We start from the raw sequence: 21,004 nt of genomic DNA on the forward strand, positions 1-21,004 counted from the left end.
TTTTATTCTTCTTTTACCAAATTGGCACACTGTTCTGTTATGTCACAAAAAGCACAGTTATTACACTTGACAGTCAGAATAATTTGGCATGTTTGATATGTCTTTAAAAGAAAGTCAGCATGTGAAACATAGTGCTGTACACAGTCTTTCAACTGGAAGATACAATCTAAAAACAGTCTAATTGGGGAAATATTCACATATTTTCTCAAAGAATTTGAAAGAATTAAACAATTTATGGATGGACAATAAGCTCTTTTTATATTTGAAACTCTTTAAAAAGTGCAAGCCATGTTTCATGAAAATGTTTACTTTACATACTTTACAAATATAAACAAAACCAATTGAAATGTGAAAATACATGTAAACTCATATTCTGTCATTAAGGCCTAAGCACACTAGATGCAGTTAACACTTATCGCTGGATGCTGTTCATATGATGCTTTATGACTAAGAAGCACCATTGACGCAGCGCTGTGACACAGTGATAGGTAATGTTTATTTAGCATGTTTATCTACCAACTCCTCTCTTCGCTGGTCTGGTTCTGCTTCATATATGTGGATACCAGCCGGTTGTCCAACCAGACTTTTTCTTTTTCAAATACTCCGTCCAAATATGTCATTTTCTTGTACCCACTAAGCTTGAAGTCACACTTCAGAGCTTTGTTAACTGGCCTTTTCCTCTCTTCCTTTCTTAGCTTCCTGTAGCCTCTCGACAAAACCTGCATGATGTCATTTTCCCCCGAGATGGGTAACACCACTACGGGTCTGCAAACCTTACAACATCCATTTAAGTCCTACTTTGACTTTTAAACATCAAACCCAAGTTTGAAGTTGTCATGGACCAGAATTTGCAAAAGCATAGCTCATACACTTCATGTGCATTTCTGCCTTTATACCGTCTGATTTTTTATTAAAAGTTTAGTCTTCATGTCAAATAACCACAGTACAAACAAGTCCAGTACTACCTCAAGTGATGATTCAAACATCAGAGAAGGATTCTTTTGCGATATGTCTTTGATCTGTTACATACAACACAATTAATGTAAAACCACAACGAGAAAAGTGCACTCGGTAGAGGGCAGATCTCCACCAGGTGTGTCTGCAGCGACCACTGCCGTAATGTTTGAATGAACACAACCCACAACTGGCTAACCGCCCATCTAGACTGCAAGTGCATCAGACCTTTTTCACACAAGTCTCACACAAAGAATACGCTGTCATTTGAAGTATTTATTTAGGCTTCAAGTCTACTGAGCTCACGGTTTTCACCCACGAGGACTGCAGAGCCGTGGCGGTGCACTTAGCTTGTGGGATCACTTGCGGCCCCTACCGGCTGGGGGCCAGTTAAGAATAGCGAAAGAGTGGCCGGTCAATCGATGGCGGTATCGAACAGGCCGATAAAACGTATTTTGAACCACGACAGGTTCATGAGCATACAGCTATAAATGAGCACCCAAAACATTGTGCAAGTTTGGTGAAGCAGTTTGCGAAATTAGCTATGGACAGACACAGAGATGCACAGACAGCCCCTCACTCATACGCCCTCACACACGACGATCTCATGATGATTCCGCAGTTTGTGTCATGAGCAACAACATGAAGCGATATAATAAAACTTCCTTGCAGAGCTCAGACAGGTTATTTCTTGAAACTCATCCTCAAATTAAATGAGTTTATTCCCGTACAAAAACTTCACTATACTTTTTTTTAACCTACATCCCTGCAGCTGCATAATTTCACAAGAAAATGAGCCATATAGAGAAAGAAAATCATTAACATCAGCAAAAGCTATTTCAGGCAGAGAGAATGGCTCAATGTGCTGCTCAATGATCGGAGCAGCCAGCAGGCTTTACAGCCTCCTGTGTCCATCCCTTTCACCGCATCTCGCTCTCACAACATCTAAAGCACATGATGGGCGAAGAGCACTAAAACACACTTCCTAAGGATAAGAAAAAAGCGAGAGGGTATGACAGCGGTAAATTGGCTATTTCCTCCCCTGAGCCTTACTCCAGACTTTCCTTGCATGCTGAGCAATTTGAATTGTGCTGTAATTGCTCGTGTTGCTTTTCTCATGCTCGTCATTTCTACAATAGAATTTGATCTCATTACTTTTGCCCATGGTTGAATTCTCAGTCACTCACCCTGGCAGGAATAATACTAAGTGGCATGTTAACAAAAGAAGCAGATCAGAACGACTGCGGCACTCTGCTTTTTGGCGCACAAAGTGAGAAGGCGGCGTAAGACGTCTCATACATAATGTGACAACACATTTGGTTTGTGTCTCATCTCTTTTTGAATGCTGCACTTCTAAAAAAGTGTTCTTTCTTCTTCAACGGTAGAGAGCAGTTTAAGTGTGGTGCAGTTTCTTATTAGCTTGTTGTAAAGTGGATAACCCTACTCAACCATAGTATGAAGCTTCGAGAGGAAGAGCCAAAGGGGCCAACAGAGAAACGGATGTGACACGAGTCATGAAATAGAAATCAAAAGCCGTGCTCCTGCCTGGTTGCAGTGGAGTAGACTGGTTATGGTTTTTGGGAGAGTGTATAGTGGATGTGGCCTTGGGCGATGTGCTTCTTGTTAAAAGAGGGGATGTACTTTAAGTGTGAAGCAGGCTCTAGATAGAGTATTTGCCCAGACAGCATTTCTAAATTCACCCATGCACTCATATATCTGCTCATGTTGTTTTCTGCATTTCATAGGAGAGGACTTGAGCAAAGACGTGGCAGATACTGCAGCACTGCTGATATCTTTTAACTCTTGGGGAGGCAGCGATATCAGAAGCAGAATTATAACATAAAGTCAGGGTATTTTAAAAATGAAAAAAAGAAAGATAAAGAAATTCAGCATTTCCTCCTCATAAATGCCCTCGGTGGCTCATTCTGAGTGCTGTGATGGATTTGAAAGTGGTAGTGAGCATAGAATATGAGCGGAGAATGAGATGGAGGCTTCAGCAGCTCCAACGCTCCCAGTCCAGGATGAGCGTAGGCAGCAGCAGTAATGTTAACACCGGTACTGCTCGGCTAGCTGCTCCATTTTTACTCCCCCTAGCCCCTGATTCAGTGTTAGAGTCCTTCTCAGAATACGGTGGGATGATGTTGAATTCCTCGCTTTCTTCCTCCTCCCTCTCCTCTTCCTCGCTGTCCTCCATCTGTAAAAGGGGGGTGAAAGAGCGATTCTTCCAATTAACAGAAGTGGTGGAGCGCGGAGGGAAGAGAAAGTCCACATCAACACAGAATTTAAAACTATACAGCAACATATACTGAAGCTGCAGCCAAAGCAACCAGGCAGCGATTATGTTAACAGTTTGAACGAGCAGACCAACTGACAAAAGAAACATACCACTTGTGTTACATTTTCACACTGCGTCGGAGAAGTGCTGATTCAGCACTTTGATAGCTAACTAAGGTTGTTTTGAATTATGTTATTCAGGTGTTTCTTTTATTGTGTCCACCCTCTGCATTTTGTCCGTGTCAGATAATAAAATCATGTGTTCGTTAATGATCACATGATGTTTATAACAGTAAGAGATGCTAATATCAGCGCAAATGCAGCAAGATGATGCCGTACTTGCATTTCCTATATAGTAGCAGTTCGCCTGATTTGGAGGCATCTATAAAGGCAATCATGTATCACAGTGGTAAAGAAAACAATAACCATCTATTGGCAGAAATCCCAGATCTAGATCAACTCCAAAGTCTATCTGATGATTACTTGGCTCAAAACCAATCTGTCCACCAAAATAAGTGTCTGAGGTTTGGCTGCTGACCGAACACAATAATATAAAGACATTTCCTGTGTGCATCGGACAGGAGTGGCCTTTGCCATCAGATTTGGTGTGGTCCAAATTGACAAATTGTGGTTTGAACGATGCTATGCAGTGCTTTTCAAATGCAAAAATGATTAACATGAGAAACAAACTGAACACTCGTAGCAAGCTTATTTCGCCCTCCAAAACATTACATTATACCCACAATCTGACATTATGCTCATTATTAATATTAATGCAAAAACAACTTCCAGTTAATGAGATTTTGAAAACCACATTTAAGGATGCCGTCAATATAAATTACTTCAATTTCTGTAAAACAATATTATTATTGTCGATTTTTTTATAAATAATAGTTTACAGAGTTTAATTTGACTCTAGTGTTTCTTTCTATTCTTGGCGTCTGCACTTTGACTTCACAACTCTGCAAACCGCCCACTGTTGAAGGGTTTTATAGTTCACATATTCTTCCTACTAGCTGAAAACAGACTGAGCCTCTTTCTCTGATGTTGAGTTTCATTTTCAAACTTTACTCAAATGGCATTAAAACTTGAAGCGAACACTTGTTGTTTCTCCTTTCTGTTACTCTTCTAGCATAACAAGGTCTTTTTCAGTATCTATTCTTAATTTCTGAAGTTTTTTTCCCAAATCCAAATTAGGAAACTCAAATGCATCATCTTTAAATAAACTGTATATGTGGATGTGTAATATGCAGCCCCACCAGGGGCAGGGTGTCGGTGCTGTAAGGGATTGTGGGACGGGAGAGGAGGAAGAGGAAATGCGGATTGAGGAGGATTAAAATGGTGAGAAAATGGAGAATATGGAGCAGATGGGTGTGCATACATGAATATCAACAGTAAGGATTGAGTCTAATACTACAAACACCTAGAGCTAATCCGCAGCCACATGAGAGGGGTAAATGAGGGAGGAGGGAGCTGCTGGGCCCAACAGTCTGCTGCTGATACTTAGGTGTTACCACCTGATACACAGTCAGTGTGTAGCAAGTGTCTAACACTAGCATATGGTGAGACAGCGAAGAAGTAGAGAGTGCTTACACTGTTGAATTCAGGGAGAGTGTTAACGCGGACGTGGACCCTCTCCTGGTAGACGCGCGGGGAGGGCTGAGAAGCTGGCACAGGAGTGTTTTCCACAGGAGGAGGTGCAGAGATCCCCATGGAGCTGATGCCGCTGCCTGAAACACAAACAGCAGGTGCCATCTTCATTACGCTCACATTGTTATTCCTCCTTGAAGCATCACAACAATATTGTCAGTGACTTTTAAAAGTGTATAGAGCCACTAAATCAGTCAATGCTGTGGATGATTGGGCAAAATACATTTAAATATATTGGTTGGAAAACGAGTGCCATGTCTCTTGGGATGGTGGTTTTGGTGGGTCGGCCCACCACTTTGGTTCAGGCTGATTTATCTCAATAACTATTTTAATGGATTGCCATTTCTTTTGGTACATATACATCACTTTCCCCCGCAGGAGGAATTGTAATACCTCTGGGGATCCTCTGACTTTTCATCTATGTTAGCGTTGTCATTATGAAAGTTGCTCACTGGGAGCTTACGCCAAGAAAAGCCACCGTTGGGTTTCTGGGGCCTACAGAGCATACGTGCCACAGTCTTTCTGCAGCCGGGCCAGGTTGAGAGCATGTCAGTGCATCAAGAATAACATGGATGGGATGAAATGATGTCATCATACAGCTCTTCTAGACCTTCCAAATGTTACTGGACTCAAGAAATCCGATTCTTATATTGACATGAGTAATTGTGGTGTGTTTTACAGCCACTTTATCGTCCAGACTTTCCTCCGACCCTTAGTCTTTACATACCTATTGTTGTTAATGTGAGCAGATTTCACCGTAAGCGTTACTGTTGTGCATAAAGAGTCTCTTATGATGCTCTTTCCACCCCTGCTGGTTTGGCAGAAATTCAACAAGAAGCCACTTTTGTCACATTTGGAGAAAGGATTCATTGACTCTAAAGAACTTGGAAATTGCATTCACATTAGGGCAGCCAACCAGACAATGTCACTTGATATTTACTTTTGTATAAGAACAAATTATGGTGCAATGCTTTGCCCTCTCAAACATGATTTATGACCGACCTTGTCTGGATTCTGCATTAATGCAAATTATAAAATGCTCAATTTGAGCAGCATCACAAGATTAATTTAGTTTATACTTTATTTGACAGCTAAAAGGTAACGTTTCCTCATCATTATCCTGACACAGGAAGAACTGACAGTTATTATAGATGAGTTCAGTTTGGACACATTTGACTTCAAATTACTGGATTAAGTTGCAAAATCAAATGTTCCTGCTTCTAATCAAAACTCTTAAGTGCCAAGATTGATTCTTTAAGTTAGAATAACTTTACAAGTCATCAATATTACGCAACTGACCACCATTCTTTTGAGAATTATGATTTCAAATCATCTTTACTAGGTTTTAAAGATAATCATCATCATTATTTTGACTTCTCCAGTAGCAAATAAGACATTCTTACTTTTATTCATGAATTTTGTTAAAGACAATAATGGTCTGAAGATTGGACTGTGAAAGATGCTTAATAAGGTGTGATCATCTTTGCTGTAGTTTATAGAGAAAGTTAATCATTTTAGCTTGAAACACACCTGTGGTCACATACAGTTTCTCTCCTGGAAGCTGCACATATTTAATGTAGGATTGACCCAGAGCTTAACTCATTTATTATTATTACTTCTGTGTTTTTGTCTCGCTATGGACGTGCAGCCCTGCAGGTATATTGTACTGCATGCCGTAACCGTCGTCACATTCTACTCACGCAGACACGTGTTGCTGCTGAACAAGTGCAGGATGCGCTGACAGCCCTGCCATTCGTTCCCGCTGCCGTCACATGTGCACCACTGAGACACTTCTGTGCTGCTGTTGCTCACATAGTTAGGAGTCATGATGGTGCCTGGTTAAAGAAAGAGGACAAAAGTCATATTACAGGTGAAACGTTTAAAAACTTTGTACATGATATTTCCCTTGGGCAGAGGATTTTCATTTTCAGCACACACCTCCATGGAAGGTAAGATGCAGTCTAACAATATTACTGCCCCGGGGACACGGTGTCACCAGTTTTCCAGCTCTTGATATTGATAATTGCAGGTAGACAATATTACTTTTTGATAAATAGTGAGAAGCTAAAGGAAAAAAGATTACCTGGATCATTTTGTGGAGCTGCTGGAAATGCAATTTTTAAAACAAGTTTTAAAAAATGATGCTGGCTGGATCCCCAGAGCAGCAGCTTTTTATAGTTGACCATTTATGAACCCCTGTCGAGTTATTTTGTGCAACAAAATGAATACAATATAAGCCAAATATCACTGTTACACCTGCAGATGATTTCCAATAACAAACCCTTTAAGCAGCTTTTGGTATATTTTCTTCAAACTATTCCCTTTCAGCCTCTTCTACCTTTATCATTTGTTTTTTCTGTCTCACCTATGAGTCCAGCGTAGGCCTTCAGGCACATGGCTCTGCTGTCTCGCATACAGCCAGAGGCAGACAGAGGGGAGGCCTGGCAGTTATGCTGGAAATCAGCGAACCGGGATCTGAAGCACGCATACACAAATACAACAATTTGACGATTTCATTTTGGGATTCGGAGTCAAGCCAAGAACAACAACACAAGCAACAACATTTCATGAGAGTGCAAAATACAAAACAGAGAAATAGTCAGTCGCTCAGTAAAACCACCCACTTCTCTTTAGAAACTTAATGGAACGAGAATTACTGTTTTGTGGTTGTATGTCTTCACCAACCAGTCAAGTAGAGATTTACATGTCTGTCCAAAATGTCATCACTTAATTATTTTATTGTATTGGACATTTGTGTGAAATTTTAATAATCAGAGTATGAAACTGACCTCTGATCTCCAAAATCTAAGCAGTTCAACCTTCCGTCCAGGTAAGACGTTTGTACCAAATTTGAAGAATGTGAAGAATTTTCAACGTGTTACTGTTACATTTTGGTCAGATTTAATTATTTTCTTTACAAAAACAAGATATGAGGCTCAAAAAAGGGTGCCTGGGATAATTAAGGTCAATATGGTAAGTTATGAGCAGGTTAAGAGGCCACATCAATCCGATGCGTACAACCTGCTAACAACCTCCCTTTGTAAGCGCACACATGCGCCGAAAGAAATGAATGGGTGTCCCACAGAGACTTGTTATGTATAGGGCAGAATTTGGTGTGACACCCGTTTGTGGTATATTTTCTGATCCTTTGTATTTTGGTGCTGTGTAGTACACATTGTGAAATCTGCATTTTTTCTGTTCTGTGTGGTTTCATGCAAAAAACCTTATTAAGGGCACTTATTGTACCGTATTGTTACACCCAAACAACGGTCTTACCTACACAGCTCGTCTCTGGAGCAGTAGTTCTGCAGGCTGAGGCAGTTCGGCTTGCCCACTCTCTCCTCCCCTCTCCCGTTCTCCTCATAGGAACATGACGGGACGATGGTTTTCCTCCGGCGCTCCCCACACAGAGTGTCAGAGCAAGGACAGAAGAGCAGAGCGAAGCTGTACTCTTCCGGCACGCGCTCCAGGAAGCGCCGCAGGGCTTTGTGGCATTTCTGGCGGTTACAAGCGCTGTCGGACACTGTCGACCGCTTGGTGCAGGCTACGACGTATTCTGACCGCAGGGAGCCACATTTCTCATACAGGCCGCAGTCCTGCGCTGCCTTCAGACACTGGTTTTGTCCGTCCACAGAAAGAGAGGAAGCTGGAGTTCATCAGGAGGAAATCAGTGACACATATATTAGGAAATAAAAATTTACAGTGATTTGTGTGTCACAAATTGAATCATTTGCGATAAGAGCGGTACCTGACATGATGGAGGCCATACGTGACATCTCAATATTTCTCACCAGAGTTAACTCCAGTTCTTCATATGGAGACACTTCATACTCATCATATGCTGAAACAACAGTAAAGAGTATTATACGGATTACGCAGCCGACAATTCAAGCACGCAGATGATAATGCTTAAACCCACCTGCAAATCTCACAGTCCAGTAGACCCTGAGGCAGTGTTCCTCTTTGCGAGAGCCACGCTGACATTTGCAGACTTGAAGGGGGCGGTAATGCTGCAAGGAGTTCTGGGCCTCGAGGCACTCCAAGCGGGCATCTCGACCGAGGGGCGACACGGCCTCCTCAGCCGCACAGTACTCCAGCAGCCGATAGAGCACCATGCAGGACTGCTCCTGGATGCAGCCCTGCTCCGCCACCAGACAGTCTAAGGATGCACATACTGGCACACTACCTGGAGGAGAGGTTGATATCGTCAGTGCTGGTCCCCAACATTACCGCCAATGTGTGCTCAGCTGTATTGTGCAAAGCGGCTGGGTTTATAGTCCCATTATCCAGCATTAGTCTTACGCTAAATAGGCTGTAATTAAGACAACAGAGCAAGGTGAGTGCACTCAATAGGCCCTTCACTGCACTAAAGCTTACTATAATATCCAAGGAAGAGGATTAAATTGAAAGCACACAAGTGTAATAGAGTAGCAACGTGGGCGAAACCTCAATGTTTCTCATAAAAAAAAACAGGAGTCTCTTGGATATTTTAACACTATAGGGTTATGTTATGGTTGTAATTATTCCATAATTGTTTCTTCATCTTCTCACTGGGACTCCTAGTTAAATTCTCTTCTAATGTTTTTATGTACAGTCTTACAGTTAACCTTTGCCTTTGTATTGATGCACCACGTGTTTTTTCAGCACAGTGTCTCAATGTGAGTACTGATGAGCGTCGTATGCCAATCAAAGCTTTTGGAAGCGTTGTGTTAGCCTCATCTTTCTTATCACATGCCACAATGCTCCCGGATCAGTGAGCTTAACACATGCAACCATACATTTTGAGACATTTTATAAGTCTACGGTGCTCTCGTGTATAGTTTCAAAACCTGCCCTTCCTATCCTCCTCCCTGCATTGCCATGTCCTGAAACTCTCTTAATGTCTTGATTTTTGGTACAATGGACCAAATGAGCTAAGATGAGGATTGGGAGGATGAGTACATTTGAACGGTGAGCTGCCAAACAGCATTACATTTAAAAGCTAGTCAGAAAACTAAACGACTCAATGGGGACGCTGTAAACAGTGGATTTCTCAAGTCTTGGATCTACCTGTGTTTACTTGAACCACTAACAAGTGGTCATTTCCAAAATGGTCCCTTTCATATGTCACTAGCCATGTTAACTAAAATGTTAGTCCAGCCCATTGTTATCTGCATTTCCATAGAGGTAAAAAAGACCTGCTAAGATTAGGCAAATTAGTCCGCTGACGTATATAAAAACGACACGACATGGGACGAGGGCTGCTGGTGGACGCAGCGGTAGACACACTCTGCAGCTTGCAGTATAAGTGTGCCTGCCCATTTCATCCAAAAAACAAATTACTACTGCATATTGATGCTCGAGCGCTTGATCGTTATTGATTTGTGCTGTAGAACGTAACCGCCGTGAAACAATCAAAAAAAAAGTTTTTAATTGAAGCGACAGCAAAGCCTAACTTTCCTTTTATTGTTATCAAACTTAGAGAAATGCTCTCCCTTCATCCTAAAATGTACCTAAATCGGTACCGGAGTACTTATTGTACTGGAAGTATTGTAGAAAAGCACTGCTGTTATTTTTGCAAAAAGACACATGAACAGCTGGGGACCAAACTTTCTGCAGGAGGGTGCCATCAGTGTGTGACACTGTCTCCAGCACAGTTCATATATTTCCCACCAAACTGATACTTTTGCTTTAAATTTGGCTTACAATGGAGACTCCATCTGCATATCACATTAAGTCAGTCACTTAACTCAAATGTCCACAATGAGGATGTTTCCCCCCTGAAGTTCCTTCAGACAAACAGTCCGTCGCACCTACAGAATATGCTGCTTGAAAATATTGTAGAAAACAATCAGCAGTATATGTATTTGAAAGGATTCAGAGCATTAAGTTAAACAAGGGTCCTTAAGTACGAATGTGTTTCATATCACCAACCACATTTCCTCCCAAACAAATATGTCATTCAGTAGAATAACAACTATGTTATTCCACAGCGATTAAGCATTAGGAACGTTGTGATTGGCACTGTTCTGTCTAGAATGAGTGAAAGTGAAAAATTATAAATCATTTCATAGCACTGATTGTTGCTGCATGAGAAACACAATGCAGGAAGGCCAGAGGCAGCCCGAGGGACACGAGGGAAAAAAAGAAAGCCTTCTTCATAAAAATGCATTCTGATGGAGCAATTCAGGAAATTAATTTCTCAAATGTGGCATAATTGTCCCCGCAAATTACACTTTATACACAGCGATTCTAGAAAAGGAAAATAGCTCGGATAGGCAATATACACAAAAATGTTTCGCTGTATCTTGCTAATTTGCGATATCCTGTCACTTCTTAACTGCGAAAAAAGAAAACATTTAATATGTTGTCCAACTAGAAATAAATGGAGGTATGTTTGAACTTTGTAAACAAATATCTGCACCTATTTTGCTTCAGCACATTAACATATACATCACACACACACGCACACACAGATGCCTTGTGTTAGATCGGTCACACACTTCGATTAAACTCCTGCTGACTGGCGGCACAAAGCGCGGCTGCAATCCAATTCCGTTGCTGCATGTTTCGCAATCTCAGACGCCACATGAGGTCCATGTCTCACTTTGGCATGGGACATATCATAAACAGAGGCTACGCTTCATCGCCGCTGCAGGAAACCTGCCAAGGCCACTGCAGCGACTCCATAGGGAGAGGCGGGGAAGAAAAAACACTACTAACGCACAAGGCAATGAGTCATATTCACAGTTACAGATCCCCAAGGTATGTCAAGGTGTGATACCTTGATAATTATAGTAGAATCTTAACTTCTGCCATGTTTATATTAATGTAAATAAGCTTCATGTAATCGGTGTGGGTAGTAAATGGCTTATTCATTATTCCTTCTCAATGTTTGCTCCCTCTGGCTTACCACTGATAAGGAGAGACTATCAGCATATTTAGTGTCCAAGAGCTCGTCTCTGTAAGCGACATACACACACACACACACACACACACACACACACACACACACACACACACACACACACACACACACACACACACACACACACAAAATCGGATAACCAAAAGCTTTACAGAGTACAGAGCAGCTCTGTTAAACCTTGTCTAGTAGACAGGTCACAATTATTTTTATAACATTATTTAACGTCATGGTGATTAAGTGGCAGAGTGATCACATTACGCCGTTGGAGATGCAACAAATTGCTTCAGGTAGAAGTCTGGGTTCAGGGAATTGTTGGTCCGAGGATGGACTGTGTGTTTGAAAGAAAAAAGGAAAGCAGAGAGAATCGAGATGAATTACTGTGACGAGTACGCCATAGTACACCCTATTGATTTCTCACTGGGGTGATTAATAGAATTTGTGAGGCAAAGCTGATGAAGGTTAACGCCATAAACGACAAACCACACATACCGACATTCGCGGGGAGTGAACTGATTTGACAAAATGTCTCTTCCATCCTTTCGCACACATGCGATAGGTAGCAGAGCATCTACATTGTTAGGCAGTAATTTGACTTGAGAGGAGAGCGTGATGGGAGACTCTGATGTGAAATGTGTTCCCGGGGATCGTGACAGAAGAGACATCTTGGTAGGAAGTCGTAGGCTCAAGGGGGAAACAGCAGCAAGGCGACAAAACGGAGAAAACATGCCCATGGCTGCCGCCACTTGTTACTATTTGCTTTCATTCCTCTGCCCCGCAGTCAAACCGGTGGGATTCCTGAGTAGACTGCATAAAGAAATACTCTGCACATTGATGTTCCACATGAAGTGGAATATGGTGACAATCCGACTTAAGTCAAACCACACAAGGAGTTCCCAGGCGTCAACTTGATTAGGGGAAATTGCGATGGGCTTTTTGCAGTATTTTCAGACAATTTAGAGACCAAATCAATCAATGAATCAAGAAAAGCGTATTGATTGATGCAGAAAATAATTGCTAGTTGCAGCCTTAATTTTAACTGTTTTTCTACGGCTGGAATGACAAACTGAACTTATTTGAGCCCTATTGGGTTCATCGGTGGCAGATTACTTTGATGATGCAATATATGAACATGAGATACAACGTTTGCGTACCAGAACAGACCTAAAACCAGCATATTTGAGCTTTAATATGTATAATCTTATGCTGGTTGGTGTAAATGCATGTAAATATCTATGACTATCCCCAATATACTCTGCAGTTAACGGAGTGCTAATGTGAAAGCTGTATTACCTTACAAGACTAAACTGGAAAGCATTGGACAAAACAAATGGGAACGAATAACAGGCAGGACAATAGAGCACATGTTTGTAAGTCAAAACAATGATTGTCCTGCCAAAATGCCTTTTCTAAATGTTGATTTAAGCTACTACATTTAATAAATATGTATTTATAAAAAATTGCAGACAGCAGATGGCAAATGAAAGGGGGTATTTTTAAACATGTGCAACAGCAACCAGTAGATTAGGTCCAATTCTAAATATAAACAAAACAAAACTCAAAAAGTGATTGACCCCATCTCATTCCAAAAATGTTAATACCTTCATTCCTCACAGTAAAGTTTGATTAAAAACACCGAACCATCTTGTGCCATTAGTGTTTAGAGGATCTCTGCACTGATTCAGTGTTTTTAAAGACATTTCAGTTTCCTGGTTTTGATTGAATCATAATGTGCATTGGAACAAGCTGGACGGAGGGGTTTCCTCAGGACAGACACAGCTGTGCACATTAAAGCTTGTGTGGGCCCTTATTGATAGTCATTTCTGCTGAGCTCTAGATTTGTCACTTTCCACCAATCAGCTCATTGTCTTCCAACATTAAACTTTCTATTAACATCAAACATATGCTTAACAGTTAGCACATATTCTCTTTGTTATGGAAAAATTACAGACACTGCCCTGGGCATCTCGGCCGAGCGGCTCTTTTTAAAGAAACAGGATGAGTTCTGTTTAATTTATAAAAACGAACATATTTTCTCAATACCAGTGAGTTCCCTCTTCTTTACATGCTGTTTCAAGGCAAATTACACTCTCTTCAGACCTGTTCAGCATTGTATACATTTTCACACGAACGGAAAAACCTGCACAGCAGCTGTTCATTGTACAAAACTGCTTCCAAATACCTCAGCTATCACAAAATGTCATACATATTACACATTGTTATTAACCAAATGAGCTTGCGCTGTCTTGTCATTAGATGTTTCCCCTATTTTTCTGGGTGTAACGACCCCTGAACTCATCTTTTTCTATCAGGTATTTTGACTGAACCCTCAACTTTCCTCCCTACTTCAGCATACCAAGGATTAACAAGGGCTCCTCCCTTGTTAATCTCATTTTTGAAAACGTCCTTCCTCCTCAACTTCTCCATGCTGCTGCACCTCCTGGATCTCATTATTCTCTGCCTCCAATTTTCCTCTCAAATCATCCAGTCTCTCCTCACTTCATGCGTCTATTCCACATCTTTCCACTAGCGGCTCCCACGGTCTTCTTCACATTCGGACCGCAATGATGGCAGCAATAACATTTCACGCTTAAGTGAAGAGCACACAGACTGTACGGTCTCACTCAATAACCAGGTCAAGCACAATAAAGAGACATCTTCTGTACAAACTTCATACCCTGTCTTCCCATAAAGCTGCAATTTTATTTAATCGTGCAACACCGGCTGAGAAAGATGCCAAGCTGCCTTTCATCCAAAGGTTATAGATGAGTTTCACACACCTGAATACCCAAATTGCATGTCAATTGGTTTAGTGGTTATTAATAATTGTAAATTAACCTAGGTTATAAACCGTAAATGAACCTATAGACCGGCATGCAGTAACAGATTAGCGGTTAACCGTTGACATCCCTTTGTGGAGACTGTCACCTTTTGTGAATGCTGTTTTGATTCGAGGGAATCCATTTCAACCTGCCAGTGTCCTCTTGACATGCTCAGGGGGGAGGAAAACTGACAGCCAGACAATGCATCCAAACTATCATCGAGCCACAGGAGAGGATGTGGAAGTGATGGTGACTGAGTTCAGTTTCCAGAAATCCACAAAATCTGTATGTGCCATCTTCCTTTTTCACCATGACCAGTGGTCTGGCCCCGGGGCTTACACCGTCTTCAATCAGATTTAAGCTCTTCCACATTACAGTGGATTTCTGCTTTCATAGAAAGAGAGGTACCACAGGCTCTTTGTGAGACAGGAGAGTCACAGCTAGGTCTGTCCTGTGAGTGCTGACTGAACACATCTAAGAATGAGTTTAAAGTGTCTTTCATTCTCCTATGTTTCTGAAATATCAGGCCGTGCAGTTGGCTTAGACAACACAGGCACCCGAATGTTGACATTACAGACAAAGCTTTCCATTACAGCGTGCTCGTCTTTTCTGCTCAGCTGTCGCATGAAAAGTTCCTATCTGAGTGCTACACAGGGCTGGGCAATAATTCAATATGATCATTTATTATTGTCTTTCAATGGAATCATATCGTGATGGAATCATATATCGTGATACACAATTAAGTACAAATAACAAGCACATACTAACTCAGATTTCTCTGAGTTCCCTTAAATCCCTTAATTGACTAAGATTGAGCCAACTGTGTCCAGAGAGTCACCTGTGACACCAGTGAGAGGAACAAACTGTTTTACATTTGGCTTTTTGTGGGGGGTAATTGTAGTCTAATGCTCACTAATTGTCACAGCTCTGCCCCGTCTCTCCTGTCACTCTATCTCTCACTCGCCTAATCAGCTCATTCAGTGCACCTGTTAGTCACACCCACCTCATTAGCTCAATCACTCTCACCTGCTCACTCTGCTGCACCTCCTATTTAGACCCTAGTCTCACACACACACACTCGCAGCCAGATTGTTCTCCGCAGTATGCCAGACTCAGCGTTTACCCTCAGACTGGTTTCCCGTTGCCGACCCTGCCGGTTTGGACTTCTCCGCTTTGCCTCTCTGCCCCGGTAAACGGCTCAGCCTTCTGTCCCCGACCGGGAGATTCTGCCTTCTCCCCGGATGGCTTGGCATTCCACCGAGTGGATTTCTACACGTGAGCAGATCCAAGACTGTTTGCCTGTAGTGTCTTCTACCTGGAATAAAGTGTTGTTTCAACCTCCTCGTGTGGATCACTCTCCTGGTTCCTCAGTCTGTCTGTCCTCCCTGGTTCTCACCCTCACGTCCTTGGATTTCCCTGTGGTTCCCTGTCAAGTTCCCCTTTGTGTTCACCTCTCAATAAAACCCTTTTTGTTTTCACTCTGCATCCCTGGTCATGTCTGTGTTTGGGTCCACCACCACTCCCCGTGACACTAATAACTGAAATATCTACTTTGGTGTCACTAAAGAGGTGTCAGAGTGGACACGGGGAAAAGTGGAAGATGCAGGAATTGGGGGACAGCAGGAGAGACAAATGCCTGTGTGAAACACGGCTGCAATTATGGCTCAATTCCAGCAATGGAGCATCTGCATTTGTCTCCATCTTTAGAATTGTGTCCATATGTTGGAAAAGCTTTCTTCGACAGTCTGCAAATATCAGCAGCAAACAACAGGGAGGGCCTCGCCAGGCAGGAGAATGTGTGCGTTGGCATAACTTGAAATTGTAGACAGATAAGCGCTCTGTCCCAAATCAGCTTTCAGTTTGTCCTTAGCTGCGGTTCAGTCTGATTTTGTTGCATCAGATAGGCTATCCCAGTAAGTGTGTATATACATATATGTACATATATATACAGGTATATATATATATGCACACAAATAAATCTCTTCTTGCACTAACATTACTGGGGAGTTGAAAAGTGGCACAAGAGGCACACTTGCAGTGAGGAATAAGCTACTCGAGATGAGACTTTTCTCTGTCACATTCTGCCCCTTTTCAGCCACATTCCCACTTAGAGACTATTACCAAGGTCCCGTCACTGCCACGCACATCCACACACCTTTTCCCACTTCCCTAATCTGCTCTACCTGGCCTTCGCCACCCACCTACTTCTGATTAAATATAGCTCCATAATTGCCGTCCCAGATCCTTTGTTCCGCTGTCAGTTCATCATTGCGAACACAATGCCGTGTTCTGTTGGCTGGACCCACAGCTTCATTTGGACTGTGTAACAATAAATCACTGAATTCATCCTGCTGCCTTCTCAACTGGCTGAATTTGGGTCCAATCCCTGTTTCAGTACCCACTGACTGTGACGTGTTATTATGGCATACAGCAGAGATGGGGACAGTTAAATCAAATAGGAATAATTCTTAACAAACCTAACACAGGTTTTTTAGTTATAGCAGAGTAGGTTGCAATGAATGAGAGCTGCGGAAACAAAATATGATAAAATGAATCGGTGTAATCTAGGTGTTCTGACAGCATGAGGGCCAAGCATCCAAAGGTGACAACTCCAATTTAGTGCGTACATTGTTTTATGTTCTGAATCAACTGTCGCCCAGTGTGTCCAGTACACGGACGAGGCCTCGTTTAATGAGCTGCACAGCTGGATTGTGCAGCCACATCACGCAGGCAACATCCCTCCTCTGTACTCCAGGTAAGATACATACTTGCATCAGCCAGTTGGGGTGTGTGAATATTTCAGGCTTCTGCCTCTCGCTACCTGGTGCAGTCCTACATTACTATGTGCCAAAAAACATCTTGGCCAGAGAGTGACACGCATATCGACTAGCGGGCTGTGGGTTTTTGGTTGGTGCCATCCAGTGTGTGCGTTTGACAACAATAAGCAGAGCACATACAAAGAAATAAGTAGCGCAGGCAATGACACATGAATTGTACAAATTAACATTCACAAATGTGTTCAGTAGAAATCAGGTGTCACTCAGAAAACCACATTTTGATGTTTAAGTTCTAATTAATTTGAATTATTCTTTAAAGTGTAACATCAAATATGTGAAACAATTACATAATCAGAAAGTATATTTTATGTTTTTTTTATCTATCCACTGGGCTTGTAGCCAATTTAATCTTTGTGTGCTGTCGTCCTAAACGAAACTGAATTACAGACACAGAGTGCATAAAGACAATGCCTCAGCAGAAAGAGAGAGAAGAAGAAGAGTCTACGGTACAGTGGGAAAGAGAATGAAGCCGAGGTTTGTATAAACCTGTGTGCACGAGGGCGCTCAACCCCCTACACTGTGTGTACATCAAATAGTCAAACCCTGAACAGCGACAGCTCCAGCATGTGGATATTAGTCAACCTCAGACCTGTGTAACTTTACACAGCCGGAAAATGAGCTCTAATAAATTCATGACAATCATGTTACGGCTCAATCGCGTCCACTAAATGAAGTGCAAAAATAGCAGCACTCAATCATCAGTTGCAGTCTGTACTGGGATTTAAGCACTAGCCCGCAGAGGACTGGCAGCAAAGGGTCAAAGTCGGGTTTAATGACATTCAACAATAGCCTGCTTTCCATTGGTTTATCTGACAAAGGTACTGCACGGCCTCATTCAAAGGGATCTCATTCATTATTTGTCAGATGCCTTGCCATTCCGATGTTATTAATTTGGAAAAAGACATGGATGATTGCAACAACGCATGCAAACAATTAACAAAGAGAGTCATTTGAGTATTTGGTGAAATCAGTGACACATAACGGAGAAGACAACAGTTATTGAATTATGAAATGTGTTTTGTACACACAGGATCCGTCTTGTGTTTTCTTAGTTGCAAAGTATGAAGTCATGAAGCAGATGTGGGACTCTGTGTTTGTTCACAGAACAGTAAGAAAATCTCTTTCATTTTGGATGATTCAGCTATGTGAAGACACATCAATGATGTCGTTGGTTAGCCCTGAACTCTGCGGGGCATCAGTAGTGACAGACATTTCGAGAAGGCCTCTAAAGTTCCCACTGCCATTGTTTAGGTTGTACAAGGCCAGATATATTACAAAGTAAAAATAGTGATATATGAAATAGAATACAGTTCAGAGGGGCTGTTTATACAATATCCACCTAGACAGGGTCTGTCCATTTGACAAACTGCCATGTAGAAACAAAGCAGCTCTACAACAGATTTGTAAAGTCTCTGGAGTTCTGTCCGGATTTCTTTAATGATGTCAATTAACACAATTTAAAATCCAATAATTTATGTTGCAATCACGTATAATGATAGAAATCAACATCATGAAAGTATGCCTGTATCTGTAATGACTCTGGTCTCAATTAAATAGCGCTTGAAAGTAACTGTTTTTCTTGGTGTGATTCCACCTAAGTGCCTGGCAGGTGGGGTTGACACATTGGATGATAAACTGAGTGCCTGAGAGGTTTGACATTCACAAGATAGCATTCATCATTTTACGATACTAATCTCTAATGAGAAGCATCGGAAATTTCCTGGATGCAGTGGAGCCTGCAGCTCCTGTACTGAAATAATCCTATCAACAGTATTTGTATTGTATTCTGCAGTTCGGAGCACAGGGGGGGGGGGAGCTGTGTTTCATATGGTATTTGTTACCAATGGATCACGATACATGAATAATGAAAAGAAACTCCTGCTCCTGCTTGAGCATTGAAAAACACTTATGATCCAAAATGACACAAATCAATATCAATAACCACAGATCAACAAGCTTTAGGCACCACTGGGAGATGTCTTATCCAGCCACAGTCACGTTATTGACTTTAATGATTATAACTCATTTTGCAGGAGCTTGTGCGTGTGTGGTAGCAGAGAAATCCAAAAGCAGCTGCTGCAATAACTATCACCTTCTTTCGCCCGTTTGATCACAACCAAAGACAGACTTAATAAAGCAGCGACACTTGAAACTGATCCATTGTGATGCGGCAATAGTTATAATTTTCTTTCTTACACATTTAAACCTTCGTCCTCACAACCTCTAATGCACAACTTATGTAAAATGTCAATGATTTACAGATGTGCAGCCCAAATGCTTTCATGTAAAGGAGGACATCCTTTAGTTTAACAATTCATGTGTGATATTTCTATGACCCGAGGCAGTCCAATCAATATTTGGGAAGATGAACGGCTCTTTGGAAGGAGACCAAGGCAGAAATAACAGACCTGAACCGATGATGTCATCCAGATGTAAACATTTTAGGCTGTTGCAACAATGAACAGATTTTATAGATCTCTTAATGTTTTATTTTTGAGGGGCTTCTCAAAAGTTCCGCTCAAACCTGGAATAGTAAATCTTATATGTCTCATGCTTAAACACAGTCTTTCTCTACTTTGTCCCTTTTCTTCCCTCATTAAATAATGAGCCAGCTGCCCTTTGATGTAATGAGCTAAACTATGTGCAAATATTAACAAAAAAATGTACGAAAGTTATCATTACATGATTAAGTTAGTATCAAAGTGTGGAGAATCTGAATAATAAAGAAACATTATCATCAATATAAACAGAAATTCAGTTTCCTCGTGTATCTGGGCTGGAGGCTTGGTCAAAATCTGCAGCTCTAGCCTAATTATTGCTAAATTCATCAGCCATTTGCATGGAAGAAAATGGAATTAATGCGTGCGTTAGTGTTCAAGTTCTGGATACTGGAAGACAAGACAAAGGGAATCCACACTACAGACTTAGCAGACTGTGCATGATACAATCTCAAAGGTGGCTGAATATATTCTACATGTAAAACAGAAATACCAGCTGGTAGAAATTAGAAATGTACTGCTTACCACAAAAGAAGACACTGAGCAGAAGTCCAATGATCATCATCCTGTCCGGTGACATTTGAGAGTTGGGGACTGAGGAAACTCGCACCCGTCTCGCTGCAGCTCAGTGACCCGTCTCCTGCCACATCCAGCCTCCTGCTCTGCTGCTGCTGCTGCTGCGCCCGCGCGGACTGTGGCAGATCGGACGGGCTACTGCACAAAGTTGGCTAAACTGAACCGTGCACGCACACTGGACCGATTCAAGTTCTCGCGGTTTTTGTTGTCCCATTTATTTATTTTCCCAATTACAAGGCTATCGATCTCTAGGTGACGCAGATTTCCAAAACATTCATCCAAAAAAGTTCATCTGCATCAGTTCCAGTCCGACTCCAAGCGCGAGTTGAGTGTCGCATTTGGACTTGCGCGTGGTTGCATCGCAGCTCCACAGTTGTCCAGTCAGAGTTGAGATCAGTGCGCTTGGACTGCATGGCGCATCTCTCTGTTAAAGGCGCAATGTGATTGGTCCCTGTTAGGACTGAAAATGCCCATGGGGTGTGAGAATGT

The 21,004-nt window shown here is 41.8% G+C and overlaps 1 protein-coding gene across 1 annotated transcript; it reads right to left on the minus strand.

Annotated features, from left to right (window-relative positions):
- Window positions 1-2,947: 2,947 nt before the first annotated feature.
- LOC306705207 (GDNF family receptor alpha-4-like) lies at window positions 2,948-20,519 on the minus strand (the record flags this gene model as incomplete). The annotated part of the gene is made up of 8 exons (XM_079171911.1): window positions 2,948-3,148; window positions 4,822-4,954; window positions 6,575-6,713; window positions 7,244-7,353; window positions 8,155-8,524; window positions 8,627-8,719; window positions 8,798-9,064; window positions 20,465-20,519. The coding sequence occupies 8 exons, from the start codon at window positions 20,517-20,519 to the stop codon at window positions 2,948-2,950; spliced, it is 1,368 nt and encodes a 455-aa protein (XP_079028037.1).
- Window positions 20,520-21,004: the final 485 nt, after the last annotated feature.

This window comes from Pholis gunnellus, assembly GCF_910591455.1.
Source record: "Pholis gunnellus genome assembly, chromosome: 13".
Taxonomy (NCBI): Eukaryota; Metazoa; Chordata; class Actinopteri; order Perciformes; family Pholidae; genus Pholis; species Pholis gunnellus.